Source organism: Halyomorpha halys, unplaced genomic scaffold, assembly GCF_000696795.3.
Source record: "Halyomorpha halys isolate HHAL.00 unplaced genomic scaffold, Hhal_1.1 Scaffold854.1, whole genome shotgun sequence".
Lineage (NCBI taxonomy): Eukaryota > Metazoa > Arthropoda > Insecta > Hemiptera > Pentatomidae > Halyomorpha > Halyomorpha halys.
Window position 1 is genome coordinate 96,178 of NW_027115045.1, and position 21,008 is coordinate 117,185.

Genomic DNA, 21,008 nt, shown 5'->3' on the forward strand with positions numbered 1-21,008 from the left:
CAAATGATGACTCTTTATGTTGATTCACATTACTTTTTCCATTTCCTTTCTATACCGTTTCGTTATCATAAAATATAATTAATTAAAATTAAAATCTTTAATTATTTATATACCTAATTACTTTCTTTTTTGTTTCCATTTATTAATGTATATTATATAATATAAGATGAATAGACGTTTCATTAATGTATACAATTGTTAATATGGCTCATACTACACTTTTATATTTGAAGCCATAAACGATATTAACAAAAAAATAAATGCACTAATAATTTTGTCATTCCCTGAAGTCATATATATATATATATATATATATATAAAATATAAATTAAAACATTTTAATTTTTTTTTAATTACTTTTTCTCCATTGTACAGGAATAAATCATAAAAGGGATTTGTATGGGTGGAAATTACAGCTTTGAATCAGTTGTAGAAATGTTTGGATAAATTCTGAGGAATTCTGAACAATTAAATCTTCGCCCGATACCGACAGAAAAGATTCACCAAACAATAATTATTTCATAAGTTTATAACTACACCTTCAGATTTGTTCAATTAGCGCAACCTTTATTACAACTGTTGCATAATGGGACTCATAAAAATAACCATAATTTCCCCACACTTGTTTACAGCAACATTGGCGGGATTCCCTGGAATAATAATAGTAATAAGACAGGTCCTTTCATGGAAGATAACTTACAATTAGATGTTGAGGAAGGAATTCGCATTGTCATCTAGTTCTGCCTGATGGACTGCCACCTAAGCTAAGAAATAATTTCGCCATTAAAGTAAAAATGAAGGTCCTTACTTCTAATACCTATACAGGTATTTGTTCGCAACTATTAATTTAAATGATAGATACATCATTTCTGATTATAAATAGTAACATAATCGAGATTAGTGAAATTTCAATATTGCACAAAATACAGTGTAATCTGGACTTCGGTACTCCGAATAATCCAGTAACTTTTTTTGGATTACTCAGCAAGAAATAATTTTTTTGTTTAAAAATAAAAGTGAACGTGTGTATAGGACATTTTTAACGTCCACAGATTAGGACGTTAAAAATGTCCTATGCAGGTTATTGTAATTACAATGGAAAATTGAAAGTAGAATTCTTACAGTTTCGATATCGGGTAATCTAATTTCTATAGAGTGTTCATAATATAATTTGTTGGTAAAATTAATTGTAGAAATAAGTATAATACAAATTTTGTTGTTGAAGTCATTTTGTTTTATCACGTTTCAAATAAATCCATGCGAAAAGTATTTTTTAAACTTATAAATGAACAATTTTGTAGTTTTATAACATTGTTATATTTATAACAAATTAAATCATCACTGAGCATTACTGGGGATGAAAAAGAAAACATTTTTTTAATTTATGAAATTTTTTAAAAAAATATTCTAATAGCATTTGAATTTTTTATACATCCATTTATAAATTCATTTATTTGTATTCCCATTATTTATTATTTCCAATCTAAATATATTTATTTATTGAATATAACTACTGCGTGACATTGCCTATTTCTTCAATATTGTTAAATGTAAACAGTTTCTTATATATATCGTTATTACTATAAGAATTTAGAAACTTTAGGAATTTTTCAATCGTTTTTGATCAGCAGGGCATTCCAAAATGATATGTTGTAGGGTTTATTTTTGTTTAAATTAATCGCATTTCGCAGAATTTTTGACTCCATTATGTTGAAGGTATACTTTGCATAATCCATGATTTGTTCTAAATCTAGAAAAATTCTTTACTATATCATTCGACAATTCAATTCGAAAAACAAGAGCTTGAATTTATGAAACTTCAAACTTTCAAATTTCCAATAAAATTTGTAAAAAATTAAATAAATAAAAATATTTGTAAAAATACCAAAAACTCAAATTTCCGAATTTTTTGACACCATTTTTTCCTAATATTTTCTTTAATCTGAACTTTTCAGTAACCCAAACAACCCCCTGTAACAATTAGTTTGGATTACCGAGATGTATAAAAATAAAAAAAATAATTAGTTAGGGTCGGATATTCTGATTTGAATTGAGAAATACAATGAAAGAGTAGAAATTCCAAGCATTAAAAAAGTAATAATAAATTAAATAATCGGTTCAAACATTTTTACAACTGCTAATCCAAGAGTTGATTACCGTAAATGTAGATTGTTTAAATTAAAAGTAATTATCAAGAAAAAAATCAATTTAATTAATAAATGTACACAGATGTGTATATAGCCTTGATGAGGGCAACTAGGTCTTCTTTAGTCAGTGTTTAATTTTGTCGGAATTAGTTCCTTCAATGACTACAGTTAGACTTACCCTGACATACTTCTAGGTCGTTCATAATTGCTAGTCTGCATGGAAATTATAGTTCTCTGCACCTGGACGTTTTCGAGTTACGATATGTACCGTTTATAATTATTGTCTACGAGAATATAAAAATTCATTTCTTGGTATCATTGTTGTCCTTGTTTCGTCTATAAAGAATTTTGAGATTTATTTTTGTTTGCCCTGTTTGCCCCCAGCCATACTACCAGTGTATACCCGCCTTCAGCGGAGATTGTAATTATTCTTATAATTCCTATACGGCAAACAAAGATATAATTTGTATTTTGTATATATATACCTATGTATTATATATTATTGTATTTTGCATTTAAATGAAAATAAAGAGGTTTTGAAAATAAAAGTAAAAATATATTTTCGGATAGATTCAAAGAACGCCCACTACAACAGAAATACAAGTCAAAAACTCCTTAAAATGTAGGCCACTAAAGAAGAAGGAAACAGTGCAGGATATATATTCACGCTAAAAACCATAAATGAAATTCAGAAATATTATGAAAAAAAAAATTCTATAATTTTAATTTCTATAAATTTTATAAAATAGTGCAATTAGAATAATATTATATTTTAAATTATGAAGAATATGGTCAAGGGTGTGGTCACAAGAAAACAAAAATATTTTACAAATATTCATTTGCTTACGTTTTGCTCCACTTTGTTGAGCATCATCAGGGCTAAAATGATACAAAAAAAATATTTTGACACAAGAGGATAAAATCCAAAAGGTAAGGTTAAAAGTATATAAATATAAGTGAAAACAAAATAATATAAAAATGAAAAAAAAGAATAATTAAAAAAGTACAAATATAAAATAAACAATGATAAGAACATAAAAAATTACGCAAACTATTAGGTTAGAAAAAGAAATCGGCAAATTAATAGTTGTTAACTATTTTTAAGCTCCTGACCATCTTCTTTATAATTTGAATAATTACAGTAAATTATTTATAAGAATAATTTACTGTAAATTAAAAAAACTAAAATTATTTATAGCTTATACTAAGTAGAAAGATTTTTAAAAAAAATTAAACATAATTATACTGAGGATTGACCTAAAATTTGATGATTAATACCACTGTATAATTTCTATACAGGCTGTTTGTATTAGATTATCCAAGTTAACCCAGTTATTATTAGGTCTCAGTGAATAATTATTTTATATCATAAATGTTAACGAAATAATACAATAAAAAAACTTCCCTTTGTAACCACAACCCCTCCTAATGTTTCTATACTCCATACTATCCAGTGTGCCTCTTCCGTATGCACATTGAAAATCCTCATATTCAAAACATTTGTTCACAATTGATATATGAGAGGCACTAGGTAAAAATATTCTTATTCCATTTCAGAAAATACTTCAAAGGTCTATAAATTAGTTACAAGAAACATCATGAAACGATAAAACAAATTATATATTTCTTTCAAGAAATGACCAAATTTTGGTGAATTGGCAGAAAATAGACAATATCCATTTTTATCTTGGGGTTCTTTTATACACTCGCTAAATACAGAATAAATAATCAGGGTTTCGAAACTTGTTGTTTGTTTCTTTTTTAATGAATAAAACATGCATTCATGTACTCAATAGGCAATTAATAAAAATATGAACTATAATAAAAAGGAAATTACAATTTGTATTTAAAAGTACATGTGTTTAACGATAAAAATAATAAATATTGTTTATTTTTAACCGTAGATTCAATGTGATAAGATGGTAATTTAAGTAATAATGGACACAAAGAACTTATTCAGGGCTAAAAACAAAAAGAGATAAAAACCATAGTATACTGAAAAAAACAAAACAACAACAGTGTATCAAAAAATTAATAAGAAAAAAAATGATACTAAAAGGAGATAAAATATAATATTACAAATGTTAGAATTCATTCAAAAAGATAAAGTAAAAAAACATTGAACATATTAAAAAAGAAAGAAAAGAAAAATTACAGTGACCTATGTAAATAATGAAAAAAAATATTTAATTAACACTAGGAGAAATATGTGAAAGTAAGGAATATATATGATTTAATGAGAATTATATTTTATTTTATCTTCACTTCTTTTTTTTTCTCTTCATCTTTTTCTTAAATTTACTTTTTTTTCCCATTAGATATCAATTACTTATTTTGTTAAATCCGTACATTTTGTTTTATTTTTTATTAACTATACTTATATCTTTTAATAAGAATTATTATTTTAACCTATTTATTTTATCTTTTTATTTATAAAATTGTATATAGTTAGAGGTGTCTTTTGTATGAAACTATAGTATAATCAACAGTTAAAAAAAAAATGTACCTCTTACATTAACCATGTAAAGCCTACCAGGCCGATCTGGTATTAAATAAATAAATAAAATAACAAATAACGAAAAGCATGAAAATATTAAATAGATAAAATAAAAAGAAAATAAAGATTTATATAAGTCATAAATTATAAATGAAAAACGTATATAAGTTATAAGGGGTAAGTATGAAAATTACTTACAATCGGCACAAATTTTTTTTATTATTATTATTTATTTAATGTAATTTACAACTGTACAAAATAATACAATAGGTAAATATGTTGTATGTTTCATATACACATGAAAACCTTGGGAAGGAACCATCCATTGGTGGTACTTCAAACATTAATTTAAATTAGAAGGTCCTGTGGCCATCTTCTTTACAGACGCCTCGAAGGATTATCAGGGATTGTTAAGGATGAAAAATTAAGAATTAATGGGTTAGGATGGTTAAGGAGTTTGGAATGAAAAGACGTATATCTGTTTTGGGATGTTAAGGTCTTTGTGAATGAGTTTATTTGTAACGTAATAAGGAGCATCAAGGATTTTACGTAGGATTTTGGACAATCGGCACAAATAAAATGTTGATTTATATTCAAGAACCCCCGAACATCTTCTTCTCATATTAAAAAAAACAACTAAAAACTCAACTAGTATGTAAATCTTATATGAACATTGAAAGGTCTTTAAAGGTAATTTTTTTTTAATTTACCCAGGCTCATTGATTAATTAAGGTTATTTAAATAGACTATTAAAAAAAAAAATCAAGAAAAACAAACTTCAATTTTCGTGTAATAAACAAGCGTTTAAGGATTAACATGTGAGAAGAGAAGACAAAGTCTGATTAAAGGAAGACTAAAACCCTTTAAAGTCTTAGCTAAAGACTAATGGAACTTAGCCGAGGGGAAGAAGGAGTCGGATTGTGAATCAGAATAACGAAGGGTTGTCAGTTTAAACAGGGCTCTAATCTCCACAATACTCCCATGATTGCAAGCATTTTTTTTTGTCTGGTAGGGGGGGGGGGCGAATTGACAAGGACACCTGATGGTGTTGTAGGAGCAAACAGAGCTGCTCTCTATAACCTGGTTACCGAAACTCCCCCCAGCCGCTGCATCGCCTAATGCAGTTACCCTCCGTTATTGTAAGCTAACCTCCCAGTTAGCAGGAAGGGACGGAGGGCGATCACAATACTGGAAGATTGTTATTCGGCCCGAAATTGAGGAGGGTTGAGAAAAATTCAGAGGTAAGAATACCTCTAAATTGTCTCCAACATGTGTTTGGAATGGTAAAATCTTCGATAGAACCAGACAAACAACGAATTGATTTTAAACATTCATCAAGAGTAAAAGGCTCCAAATCAAATCAATCAACCAAATCAGATAAACAAATTTTCCATAAATAACAAGTATCAAGTATCTTTTTTTTTATTTTTATTTATTGATAATTATAAATGTATAGCATAAAAATACATCTCGTAAACGTGATATTAGTTATATTACAATGGCATAATACATACTTGTGGAGAAACTGACCATCGGTAGTACTTAAATATATATATTTTTTTTGTTGATATTACTTTTTTATTTATAGATAGATATTACAATCTGCCTCACAGTTGTGGACAATAGGTAATAGCGATGAATGATCACATTCATACTAAAATAAAATAAAGTAAGAATAAAAATAGATGAATAAAAAAAACATAAAATAAATAAATTAAAGGAAATAATAATGAAAATAATATAATCTCTAGTCGTATTTACACTCTTATATACAATATTTACACAATCGACCTGAGGATCCCTGAGCCCACTCTATCCCCATCGTGTGGGTGGTAGGGCAGAGCTCATAAGATCCCAGCGCATCCCTCTCATCGCATCACTGGTAGTGAGCCAGTGCATGCGGAGCAAAGTCTCTTGGCCACTGTCGTTTCAACTTTCTAGGTGGGCTGTAGGGATGGGTGGAACTAGATAAGGTTTGAACCAAAGGATTAGGATGGTTGGAAAGGGCACTTAAATATTAAATAATATTCTATATTAGAAAGCCTTTAGGCCATCTTTTTTTCAGTCGTTTTTGAGGGTAGTCAGGAACAGAAGAGAAAGTAAGGTTACAAACTGGTTAAAGACTTCAGAATGGAAGGATTGAAATCTGCTACAGGATTGGCAACATCATCTTTATGGATGATTTTATTTAGTCTTATTATAGTCATGTATATCAGTCTTTTAGAATAGACTAACATACCAGGAAATGCTTCGCACTTGCTAGCTTTAGTTCAAAGTTTGATATAAATTAATATATTAGTTATTTAAACATTGGATTAATAATTTAATTAATTCTTATTATATATATTTCGTTTATAGCGGTAAATAACAATTTTTTTTTAAATTAACAAAAATATAGTTATAGTAAATAATTTTAACGCTTGACCTGAGTGGAGGGAAGGTTACAAGCATCGTTGTGATAAATTTTTACAAATAAGTGACTGTGATAAAGAATTTTAATTTTTGTTTTAATGTGAAAATTGACTAATTAGGTAATTAGACATAATGTAGGACATGTTTATTAAACAAAAAATATGTTACCTAATGTTTTATTGTTTCATAGAGTAATTGTTGAATTGCCCTGGGCAGAATAGTCTGCATGAAGTTGTGTTTTAAATTATTTAGTTTAAAAATTGTATTAAGGTGAGATAAATTATAAATAATATTGTTAAGTAATTTGAGTTGTTAGGATCATAGATGTAATAAAAGCTGTTTTGTGATAGATTGTCCCTGAGAATGTCCGAATTGGCCGAAAAGAAAATGTTTTGAGACTATAATGGATAAAATTTAAATTATTTATTTAAACAACATTAACCAGTCCCAATACAGTATTTAAGATTATAAATATATAGAATGTTTAAAGTAAATAATTGTACAGAATGAAAATTAATAAAAATAAAGAATATAAAGTAGTGGAAAATAAAATGAATATATAGATAATTAATTATGTACGTAAAAAACATAATTAAGGAAATAAAAATATATTAGCATAATTTTTATTAATACTAATAATACAAGTTAAACAACTTTTAATTAACTAAATTTATACAAGCTAATACATTTTGTAATAAATATTTTAAATATTTATATATTTTGTATATCAATATCTAGTAAGTTATTCTATCTTCCATTAGCTAAATACATCTATCGCAGTTTTGGTAATAAGTTATTTATAGTAGTTTAGGTAAATGTTGAAGTACAATTAGATCCCAACTGAAATTGACAGAACAGAGAGGACATGTGTCTTGCATCTTTGAAAACGTAGGGCAACCTACAGGTTAGGCTGTTTGAACAGTTGTCATCGGCTGTATTTTGGTTTCGATTCCTCTTTACTCAGATCTAAATGAATTACACATCTTCTACAGGAAATTTTATATTAAAGTAACTGAACTCTGAACCTAAGTTTGTACATCGATGAAAACCGATATCTAAATATTTAAAAAAAAAAAAAATTTACTTCATATCAACAAAATAAATCTATAACAGAAAGATAGTCCGTATAGAGGTCAATAAAGGTTCAAAACAGTAATAAAACTAATTAATGGCAACCAAAATGTTTCGCCCCACTTTGTAGTGCTTCGTCAAGGCTAAATGAAAACAAGATACAAACATTGTAAGATGTGACCGGAAAATTAGAATACTTATAGAAAGAGAGTTTTTTTTTTTTTTTTTTTTTTTTTTTTTTTAAGAATCTGAACTTAAGGAAATATAAATATTGACGAACATGAAATTAATTAATAATATATTCAACTATGTGTGATAGAACTCTAAACATAGAACTACAGTGATAAATCGTAGAACAGAGAAAAAAACCTATCTTTAAGGCATTTGTAATTATTTCTAATAAGAATTGTTCTACTATTTATTACTGTTGTTAAATGTTTACAATTCTATCACACCTGGTTGAATATATTATTAATTAGTTTCCTATTATTCTATATTTATATTTACTTAAGTTGTCTTTTTCTTTAAAAACAAAATATGGATAATTCCTTGCTCTCTTTGTATAAGTATTCTAATTTTCCTGACACATCTTAAAATGTTTGTATCTTGTTTTTAATTAGTCCTGACAAAGTCTTACAAAGTGGTGCAAAACCTTGATTACCATAATAGTAATAAAACTATTTTAATTACTATTTTGTATCTTGATTACTTTTTTTTTTACTATTTTACTGCATTTATTGATAGTTACGAAATTTTTCTATTTAAAATAAAATCTTGCAATAGTAATAATAAGAAGCATAAAAAATCTGCACTGTAACAACCCATTAAACATCATGGGTTTGGTACTGCATTGCATGCATGTACATTAAACTTATAGTTTAATAAATCCCTAATTTTTTTTTAATTTATTTAATTAAAAGTATTAACTAGCTATTAAGCTTCGTTCCGACTCAGTTAATTTGGTTTCGTAGGTGAATATGTAATTCGGCTGTGACGCGCAGTTTCTTTTACGTCATGAACCTGTCCATTATAATCTTGACCTCACCTGTGAATTCGAGGGGCATGATGGCTTGATTTGAATTTTTTAAAATTAGATTATGATGGATAAAATACAAAATTAATAAAATAATAAATTATTTCTCACTTTTTACAAAAATAAATCATGTTACGGTACATTTTTAATACGTTAATGTTAATTAATCGTTTTGTAAAAATAAGTGTTATTTTTCACTTCCAAACATGAAACATATTTAGAGACATAAAAAACGTTGGAGTCACCTTTGACCAACACCTCTCCAGGAATAATCATATTTCCCAGATTACCTGTAAATCCATAACTGTACTTAAAAAAATCCGTGATTCCATTCCTCAGAATATCCATTAGCTCCTATTATCTATCCTCTCTGGTTTTCTCCTGCTTCGACTACAGTCTTGGTCTATGGAGGGCTATCTGAGCCTACCGAAGAGACTCATGAACTACTTTGTGAGTTCTATCTTTGGGTTTCCCAGGCGCTCTCAGGTCTTCCGCTGGTATACCGAGTTGAAGTAGCCCTATCTAACCTGCTTGGTGTTCGTATTCCAAGTTTTAAAAATTAAACAAACGACCTATATCCTTGATCTCCTTAATCTATGATCATATATCCATTCATTTAACACCAGATCCCAATTCATCTAAATATGCCCTCCAATAGAACCGTCTCCTTTAGTAAATCCTTCGTTATATGTACTTCTGGAATTCTCTTCTTATCTCTATTTACCAATCCACATCTATCCTTTCCTTTAAATAACACCTATTCCTTCACCTACTGCACAATCTTATCTCTGCATCATTGTGAGCTATATTTACAGCCGTTATTGATTAATACTATAAAGTATAATTTAACTTAGGGTTTTTATGTTATTTCAACGATATACTTAAACAGACATCCTTAATTTATGAACAATGTATTTATTCTTAGGGGACATATGTCCCAGAACATTTTTTTTTTTTTCATTTCATTTAATTTCTGGCAAATTTCATGCAGTTTAAAATATTGAGGGAGATCCAAAAATGAACGAGTCGTTAAGAGTGCTGAAGTAGCGGGGATGGAGGTATATATAAATAATAAGGGCACTTAGGAGATATATCCCCGAACGAACGTTATTGAACCAACCAACGATACAGTAATTGGGCAGGTAAGCTTCTTAACGTTTCCATGGTAGCAGAAGCTCTTCACAAAACTCCCACAATGCAGATAAAAGAATTATAGCCCGATTCAAATGGTCAGATTTTCCCTTCTCTCTCCCTTATTTAAAATTTTTTTCAGCTTTTTACCCCTCATTTTCACAAATAATACACTCATTTTTTACCGGCAATAATATGGAACCCCTTTGACTGTATAAATACAGTAAATTAGAAATGGTTTAAAAAAAAAAAAAAATATAGCCACATATCATCAAGACATGACATTTAGCCTAATTTATAACTTTTAATTAAATAAAAATATCAATTTCATTTTAATAATCCAGAAATTTTAGATATTGTTAATAATAGTAGGAATAGAAAAATAATTGAATCAGTACATATTACAAAAAACATTGGCAAAGCAATCAATTATAAAACTGATCCAAAAACTTTAGGCAAACATTATATGGATATTATAAATAAATTAACTTTTTAGTTTTTATGTGGTTTTATATAATATAGAATTAATTTAGTCATTTTTGTTTGTTATTGTATAAAAAAAGTGTTTATAATTATTTAAAAAAAATAGTTTTATATAATAAAGAGAAAGACGTGGTTTTTGAAAAATTGTTAATTTTAGTTTAATTGTTCATCTTTGTGGTAATAGAGGTAGGAGTAAAGTGTTTTATAGTCTATATGGTTGTTATCATAATGGAAGATAACCTTCAGGGAGGTAATTATTCTCCTAAAATGTTTTTATTCATTAAATGACAATAATATTATTAAATATTAGCAAGAATGACAATAAAGGAGATAATTATACGTTATACATTGGTTATTTTTATCAGGTAAATAGTTTTGAAGTATATATTACATATTAGTATTGTTGTAAGCGCATGTTATGGGTTTTTGTTGAATTTGGTTTTATAGCAACCTGAAGATGGGGGATATTTCCCGAAACGTTGTTGCTGATTATATGAAATAAATTATTGCAGTTGAAAAAGGAAGAATTGTGTCATTCACCAAATCCAGTTTAAAAATATATATTATTTAAAAACAGAAACAAATTATAAAAAATTAAAATAAGAAAAAAGTATTAATAAGCAATGAATAAATCTATACTGCTACAACCCAAGGTCAGTGGCGCAGTACTTTTGTGAGGCTGTACTGTTAATAGACCAACGATTGTGCTAGGAGGTGATTAGATCAAAATCACGCTGGCTGGACCGGCAGATTTATACTTAAGAACTCTGCCACAGCCGAATTCGAACGAGTCCTTGGAGTGTATAGCACAATGCCTATTATAGGAGTTACCCACTCCCATATTTAGGTTTTAATAAATTAATATCTGTTCTAATTACTTTATGATTGAAATGTAAACATTAAAATTTAATTATATTATTTCAAAATTTTTTGAGACAAGGTAATTATTTATTAAATAAATCAAAAATTAGTATCCAATTCTGTCTCAACACTTTATTTTTCACTAGTTCAACGTTTCGGCCATTCTAGCCATCTTCAAGGATATCTTCAATACAATCTCTTCCTCACATTAATTTAAAATTTCTTTTGCAGGCTATTCTGCCCAGGTCATATTCTTTATTATAAGTTCAAAACCTATTTATTTAAAATTTAAAATCATTAACATTTAATTTTCCTCTATAAGATTATCAACAATTAAATTCACCACCATATAACAGAGGTTTGTTATATGGTGGTGAATATTAGAAGGAAAATTAAATGTTAATGATTTTAAATTTTAAATAAATAGGTTTTGAACTTATAATAAAGAATATGACCTGGGCAGAATAGCCTGCAAAAGAAATTTTAAATTAATGTGAGGAAGAGATTGTATTGAAGATGGCTAGAATGGCCGAAACGTTGAACTAGTGAAAAATAAAGTGATGAGACAGAGTTGGATACTAATTTTTGATTTATTTAATAATTAAAATTTAATTGTGTGAGCCCCTTCTACTGAGGAAGCTAGATGCCAAGCCTATCCTAATTCTGGAGGTAACCACTCTTAATAACATTTGAAACGAATGTTTACATTTCATTAATAAAGTAATAAGAACATATATTAATTCACTTTACAACCTAAATAATTCATAACAATAAAAATATTTAAAATCTGAATATCTCATAAAGGAATCGTCAACGGACATCCCTTCCTAGATTGTTTTATTGTTTTGAAATTTTTTATTCATATTTTTAGTTACAAAAAAAATATGAAACACCCTCTGTATTTAAAATATACAGGATATTTTAATCCAGAGGATATACTATCCTAGATTGTATTAAATCCAAGATTAAACTAACCCTAAAACTATATAAATTAATTGTTTTAAATCACTGATTTTTTTCAACAGAAATTCATTATTTTTTTTCCTATTTATTTATTCCAATTTACAACTGTACTTACAAAAAAAACACAATAAGTTAATTTGATGTAATATAAAAATGGAGTGATATATAGGCATGTAGAGAAAGTACCACTCTAATCATATTTTCACACTAGAAGGTCTAGAGGCCATTTTCTTTTCAGGCGCCCCTGGCGTGGGATTGTCAGGAATAGAGGAGTAAGCAAGGTTAGAAACTAGAGGGTTTGATGGTTAGAGAGTTTATAATGGAAGGATTGATATCTGGTTCGGGCCAAATGGAACATTAAGATCTTTATGGAGGATTTTATTAGTGACAAAATAAGGAGCTTTGAGGATTTCATGAAGGATTTTGGATTGGATACGAGAGGAATTCGAAGATTTAGTGGAGCCTCAAAGCTAAACTCCTTATGTCCAGATAGGCCATATAATAGTCATAAATCGGAAGTTTAGAACGTTTGTCGAGTAAGTGCTGTAATAATCGAAATCAACGTGTAAGTTCCTGTATTTTTAGTCTTGTGTGAGGATTCCAAGTTAGTCGTTTAATTAAATTAATTATTATATTAATTTATTTTTTTTAAGTCCTAGAATAGTTGCATCAAACTATAGGTTAGGTTATGTTATGTCTAATTAGTATACTAATGATTTAATATGTTCTGAAGTTTTGGTCTTATTAAGCCACCATTTATCTTAACGATGATTGTTCAAGACATCTAAATGATTTATTTACATACATAGTCCGTTCCACGAACAAAGAGAAATCGAGTAAACAAGAACACGTTTGTATTGCTTGGTTTCTATTTAAAAGATTTTCATGAGTAAAGTATAAGACTACAACCTTCTCCAGCCTGATTGGATATTTTACAAAATCTGTATTTATATTTCAAATATGGAGGAAAACTTCGTTATAGTCCTACCTCGTGAACGACCCAGCCTCTATAACGCATAACACTGGAGCTTATAAGAACATATGACATATAAATTTGTCCTAGCTTCTTGTTCTCTCTTATACATTATTCACAAGTGATCCTATCCTACACATCATGTAGGACATAAAACGAAACGAATTTATTAAATCCAAATCATAAAAAAAATCACTATCTCTTATAACAGAAATGTTACCTGCAAGCTTGAAGGGTATCGAATCCGTCCTTTGATGGTCAATAGCAGAATGGAACGGAAAAGGTCTCGGCCCAAAGTGGAAAGGATGGAAGGACTGGTGCCCTGAAACAAAGGTTTATGCAATAATTATATAATAATTATAACTATAAGTACTGCAATATTTTCGTTTTAATTACTAATAATAATTTAAGTAATAATAACATGTATAAATTATTATTATTAATAGTACAGCAACATTTTAAATTCAATATATATACCATACCATTAACAATATATATTTTAAAAAAATTAAACAACTCATAAAGGGTCAAGGGTGCTGTACTACTACTATTATTATTATAATGCTTATTACTATTATTATATTACTAATTACTATTGTTATTATTAATAATAATATAGCAACATTTTGATTTCAGTATATATAGCCATATGTCATTACTATTACAAGTATATATTTAAAAAAAAAAATTAAAAAACCCATAAAGGGTCAAGGGTGTTGTACTCATACTATTATTATTATATCACTTATTATTATTACTATTATTATATTACTTATTCGCTGTATAGCACATTCCTTATTAATATTGTTATTATTACTAATAAGACAGCAGCAATTTGATTTCAGTAATATAGCGATATGCTATACTATTACCAGTATATATTTTTAAAAAAATTAAACAACCCATAAAGGGTCAAGGGTGCTGTACTACTACTATTATTATATTACTTATTACTATTGTTATTATTAATAATGATACAGCGACATTTTGGTTTCAGTATATATAGCAATATGCCTTACTATTACTAGTATATATTTAAAAAAAAATTAAATCTCTACCGTTATGACCCATGAAGAGTTAGGAGTGCAGTACATTGTAAGGAAGTAGATCAACGGTTGTGCAAGGAGGTGATTTGGTTAGATTCACTCTCAACCGCCACATTTTTACCCATTTAAGAGTACCCATCTAATGACAGGTGGATCCTGGAAGGTTTCCGAACCCATAGAGCTGACTCAACGCCTCAAAAATAATTATCTGTTACAGCCGGATTCAAACCCGGGTTCTTATTAGATAAGAGTTAGTATTCCATTGCCTTACCAATGAGCTACTTACTCCCACCAGTGTATATTAATTACAATAATTAATAACTTTATAAATAATCTGTTGTTTTTTTTTCATAGAAAGTTACCATTATTATATTTATAATATTACTATATATACACTATTTTAAAGTTAGTTTATTATATTATTACAGTAATTTCATACTTGTCTTGGACCTAGGTTCCCTGGGCCCATCCACCGTAACCTTTATCGCTTTATTGTAGGTGGCGATTTGCGGCGGGCAGGAGTTGACGATTATTGATAGGGTGAAGCTCTTCCCTGCAAAAATAAAATTAATTAATATCATTAGTTTTTAACATAATGTTTTATTTACTTACTGAAATTTACAACTATATAACATAAATATACAACAAGTAAGAGTGATGTTACAATGGTATGATGTAGTCATGTGAAGAAGCCAACCATTGACAGAACTCTAATATTATTTCTAGAGCAAAAGCTCTTCAGGATATCTTATTTTCAGATAGCTAGAAGGATTATATGGTATTGAAGAGAAATCAAGGTTAGAAACAAGTGGCAACAAGAAATATTTAGATCATTATGAATATTATTTGTGATATAGTTAAGAGCCTTCAGGAATTTACGAAGTATTTTAGATTGTAAGCATTGAATACGAATTCGATGGTTTAGTGGAGCCCCAAAGCTCAATTCAAAAACAAATATTATGGTCATGGTAATAATAATAATAATAATAATAACAATAATAATCATTATTTATCTTAGGATTGACCCCTTTAGAATAATATACATATGTCAAAATTAGGCTTTAGAGTAATATACAAAATAAAAATGAAATTATAAAACGTCATAATATATAATGAAAATAATGAATTTGAAAAGATAGACATGAATAACAATAATTAATAGAATATATAAAATAAGATTTTACATAACAGAGCAAATAAAATAACACCATATGTGATATCATAAGACATAAGATGACTAACTTATGAAAATAAATAAAAAGACAATTAAACTAAAAATAATAAATGAAAAAGTACAATTTCTGCCAATATACATATTTACAAGTATAAAAAAAAAAATCTGAAACATTAAATACAGAGAATATATAAACCTTATTTGAAACTTTCAATTGTTATTCTTCCAGAATCGGGCGGACAGAAGGTGGTCGAAGATACGGGATTTGAAGGTTGGAATGGTATTAGAACTACGAATGGATTTAATACAAGAGCCCAAGAGGAAAACAAGGGTCAGTTATTTCACCCCAATTTTAGATTAATTTAATGAAAACTATGTAAAATAAAAAATGGCGACTTTTTCAAAACGTTAAACATAATCAATTTTTCATTCGGACTGTATCTTTAAAACTACCAATAACAATAGAAAATCAACATTGTTTAAATTAGAGTAAATTTGCTAAACTGTAAGCCATAATAGAGCTATTCACGTCCAGTAGTTCTCGAGAAAAATCTTTTTTAAAAAGCAATATTTCATAAAAATGTTGTACAGAACGTACTGAATGATCAGTAATCGATATCTCAAAAACAATTTGACGTGCAGACGTCTATTAGCACTCACATTAAAGCTAGTTTAATGGGCTATGAAGTGGTTAATGACGTTTATTGTCGTAGAAGTAGTAGTTTTCATGATATCTGCTGAAATAAATTGATTTATAGGATACATTTTTTAAAAAACTTTATCTTGGAAAAAATTTAACGTAAATAGTCTTACGGTGCATATTTTAACAAATTTAATCTACTTTAAATGTTGATATTCTTCCTACACTTAGTAGTTTTAAAGATAAGAGGCTCTGAATGAAATTTTTTTTTTAACTATTAATAGCCTATATTTTTTATTACACTTAATTATACCTGGCAGGCTCATTATTTTCGACTAATGATTATACATAGTTTTCATTAAAGTACCTCATTCATTACCACGAAAAGAAACACAGAAAAGAGCTAGGGAAATTTCCGAGAGAGCAACTTCCTCCACTATAAATCTCAATGCGCACATACCTGTTTATACATGACGTGTAAAAGAAAAATAAGCAACTTAAGATATGAACAGATTTAGATCCGTCTTCTAATGTCTTGACATGAGTACTAAGACAACTTTAGAATCCATTGACCCAATCATCACCCTCCAAAATTCTCCAAACTAATATTGAATAATTAATGCTTAAACCACCCCGATGGTGCAGTCGGCGAGGTTTGCATAATGCGCATCCAAACAGATATACATATTAGGAATATTGTATGCGCGCTTATGTCAATGGCCGAAATTGCGAATCAGTGTTCTGCAAACTCACTCCTCCGAGTCCGGGCTTAATTCACAATTTAGTTTAATGACAACCATCGGCCAATTACTACAGGAAATGTGAAATGTAGCCGGATATTTAGGACCTCTCTTCCCGGACGGGAATATCCAATAATAATTTAGCCCTCTACCGAAACATAACCGACTAAAATGAAGATTGACATTTTGAAACCGAGGACACGAGGATATCATAAGCCGAAGAGTATTCTATCAGTCATTAATGTACATGACAAATGCAACCCCCTGTAATGTATATTAATAAACTACCTTTATGAACATTTGAGTTAGGAATATGTTAAACAATAATTTAAAAAAAATTATTTTATTAATTAATTTTTTTTTTTATATAATACTTATGAAACTAAATCTTTTTTTTTTATTATCTTTATTTCTTATTCATCTGTGTGCGATAATTTCGGAGTCTTACATTCCACAGTTTCCTCATTAATTTTATCTATATGATTATATTTTATTATAGTAATGATTTGCCCATTTGATAATTAAAGTCAAAAATACAACTCAGCATACATGCATATAATAAAAAAAAAAAATAAGTAATCAAAACAAATATAATAAAATGATAAATTTAAAATAAAGTTATTACTAAAAAAAAAAATAATTGAGATAAAAAAATTAATAGTGCATTGAGATATCAACATCAGTAAATAAGCAAAGCTAAAAAAGTGGCAATTTTAAACCTTTGGGAGAAAACAATAATTCTCAAAGCCGTTTGTAACGTACTTACAGGGATGTCTTTTGGACAGCATTGACAGCCTTCATCAACACGTCACTGGGGTACCAAATTCATCCTGGATATTTTAATCCACTATATCAGCTAATTCTTGTGAACATGTCACAGCCGATAAGGTCATCTTTGTCAGAATTTGTCCTAACAGCGTTAGGGTATAAATGGATTATTCTTCGTGAGTTATTTCTGTTTGTTAACTTTCTTCTTCCAAACAATTTAAAAAGTTAAAAATTTAAATGAAAATACATCAAGTACATTTTATGTAAGATTAAAATGTAGTGATACATGCATATAGAGAAACTACCTATTGGTAGCACTCTGACACTATAAAGTCTCGAGGCCATCTTCTTTTCAGCCCCCTCTGAGAACTGTCAGGAAGAAGCAAGATTAGAAACTAGAGGGTTTTGATGGTTAGGTAGTTTTTAATGAAAGGATTTATATCTAATTCGGAATAGATCGTTTATATATGGAACATTAAGGTCTTAATGGATGATTTTATTTGTGACAAAGTAAAGATCACTAAGGATTTTGGATTGTAAGGATTGGGTACGAGAGGAATTCGAAGGTTTAGTGGAGACCCAAAGCTCAACTCCTTAGTCCTTGTAATTGATAGGCCTTATAATTGTCACGTAAATCAATCTTTTGTAATAAATTGGAAGCTTAGAGCGTTTGTCTAGTAAGTGCTGTAATAGTGAAAATCGACGTGTAGTTTCCTGTATTTTTAGTCTTGTGTGAGGATTAATTAGTGAAAAAGACGTTTTTCCAGATGAAGTCCAACGTAGCGGATCTGTTGTGCAGTAGTAGTAAAAAAAAAATACTAAAAAACAGTAATCAACCATGCATATTCTGGAGGGGAATAATCCATCGTTGATAAGGTCTATGATCAGTGAAATAAAATAATATAAATTAATTATTAAGATTTGTTTCCAGAAAATAAAAATTCTGATGCACCATCAGAGAAATTCCTCTCCCTTTCAAATAGCATTATGGTATTTCATAAAATATTGTCTATTATATTTTTTACGAATAATATATCAACGGAAGATATAGACATATTTCAATGAAAAATAAGGTTCAGTTTAGTTTTATACGAAATACATAAAAATTTAAATGATGGTTTATTAAGGCCTCTGTAGTTTTCTTGTTTTTAACTGGTGCTGTATAACTAAATACAATATTAAAAAAAAAATCTATACCACTACGACCCGTGAAGGGTCAGGGATGCAGTACTGTTGTTAGGAATTACTGTTACTAAACCTAAAGTTGTGATTTGGTCAGAATCACGCACGATTTTTACGATTAAGGGCACCCCATGGGGCTGGGTGGACCCCTCAGGGCTACAGTGAAATAGAACACCAAATACAATGTACTATAAAAAATAAACAATATTCAATATACTGTATATATTACACGATATATACGACGGTATATAATACACTTTGGCGAATGTATAGTGTAAAATGATTCATTAGCCGCCTTCCTTATATACTCTTTTATTACCAAATTGTGAGACCAACGAGAATTCCAAAAAAAAAAAAAGGCCAAGTCGCCAAGCACTAAAATATAAAAACCAGAAAATAATAGCAAATACAACAGCCAAAAAACAAACCACAGTCGATCAGCTACCGAGAGGTTTCCAATGGATTTACTTGAGAAAGGAATATTAAACAGAATGTAAAATAATAAAATAGAAAATTAACAATATACAAAAATGGGTTTAAATAATAAAGGGAAACAAATAAAAAAAAAGTGGGATAAACAATGTTGATAAAGATGGCGACGGCAGCACTATAAACACATTGTATTTCTTTACTCAGTATTTTTTTTTTTTTTTTTTATGCCCCCTTCTGGTCATTTTCTGACTTAAGGAAGAGGATATCTAGAGCTAACCAACCTATTCTTACCATGGTAGGGGGTCAAGTTTTTCGTTTCGTGGGAAGTCCTGTTCGGGCGCCACCCGCAGTTCCCAAGTTGCTAACACCTCCATCACCTGAGCAACGGACAGCTCCACTGACATCATCTGATGTCACAGTAATCTCATACAACCATCCTGTCACAATACAATATTCTGTGTACTGTACAGCAAGTTAACGACTCGGTTGATACCCATCTTACAATCCGCAACAACTACGTAGCAAACAATTGTGAAACTTTGTGATGCACAACTGCGTTTGCCTGACATTCCTTTTGAGTTCATACATAACCTTCGGAGTGTATGTTAGAAACATTCTCTTTTTTTTCCTCCATGTCGTTTACTGGGACTTACGATATGTATAAACTAAGATAATGCTGTTTAAAAATCAACCCAATGTATTATTTTGCTTTGTGAGTTAAGTTAGAATTCACAAGTGTGACTGAGTTTAATGACAGATTATTATAGTACATTAAACATATTTTTTTTCTTTAGTATTTTACCGCCGTAATTCCCGCCACATGAAAAGAAACCCATAAATCGCATTGAGTGTGTTCTGCTAATCGTAGATATATCAGGGGTAAAGGGGGTCCGTTATCTACTGTAAGAAACGATAATTGAACACAAATCACACCACATAATTATATCCCAACATTTCTTGGCACAATGATAATTTGTCTTTATATTTAGATAGGTTTATCTCAGCTATTTAACGTGGGGCGCTGTATATGACATAATTTCTTAGCTAATTTTATTATCTATAGTAGTTAACATTATCTATCGTTATCATGTAGGTTTTTTGATAAAAGGATTTTTAGATAAATTATAACTTTACGTCAATTTCGACTTTTATGGCACTTACTAGACAAACGGTCTTCCAACTTCCAATTCATTACAAAAGACTGATCTACATGACTGTAATCTGGACACACGGTGTTGAGCCTTGGGGCTCCACTAAACCTTCGAATTCCTCTCGTATCCAATCATTGCAATCCAAAATCCTTAATGCTCCTTACTTTGTCACAAATAAAATCATACACAAAGACCTTAATGTTCCATATGTAACCGATCTAATCCGAACCAGATATCACTCCTAGCATTACAAACTCCCTAACCACCCAAACCCACTAGTTTCTAACCTTGCTTCCTCTTCCAT

General features: G+C 29.0%; 1 protein-coding gene across 1 annotated transcript in view; it reads right to left on the bottom strand.

Annotated features, from left to right (window-relative positions):
- Window positions 1–12,371: 12,371 nt before the first annotated feature.
- Window positions 12,372–21,008, bottom strand: part of LOC106686640 (runt-related transcription factor 1) — a 50,778-nt gene continuing 42,141 nt past the window's right edge. The window contains exons 2-4 of the mRNA XM_067052134.1: window positions 15,057–15,170; window positions 13,792–13,893; window positions 12,372–12,388 (exon numbers count right to left, since the gene is read on the bottom strand). Coding sequence (XP_066908235.1) covers window positions 12,372–12,388; window positions 13,792–13,893; window positions 15,057–15,170 — 233 coding nt within the window. The remainder of the gene's footprint in view (window positions 12,389–13,791; window positions 13,894–15,056; window positions 15,171–21,008) is intronic.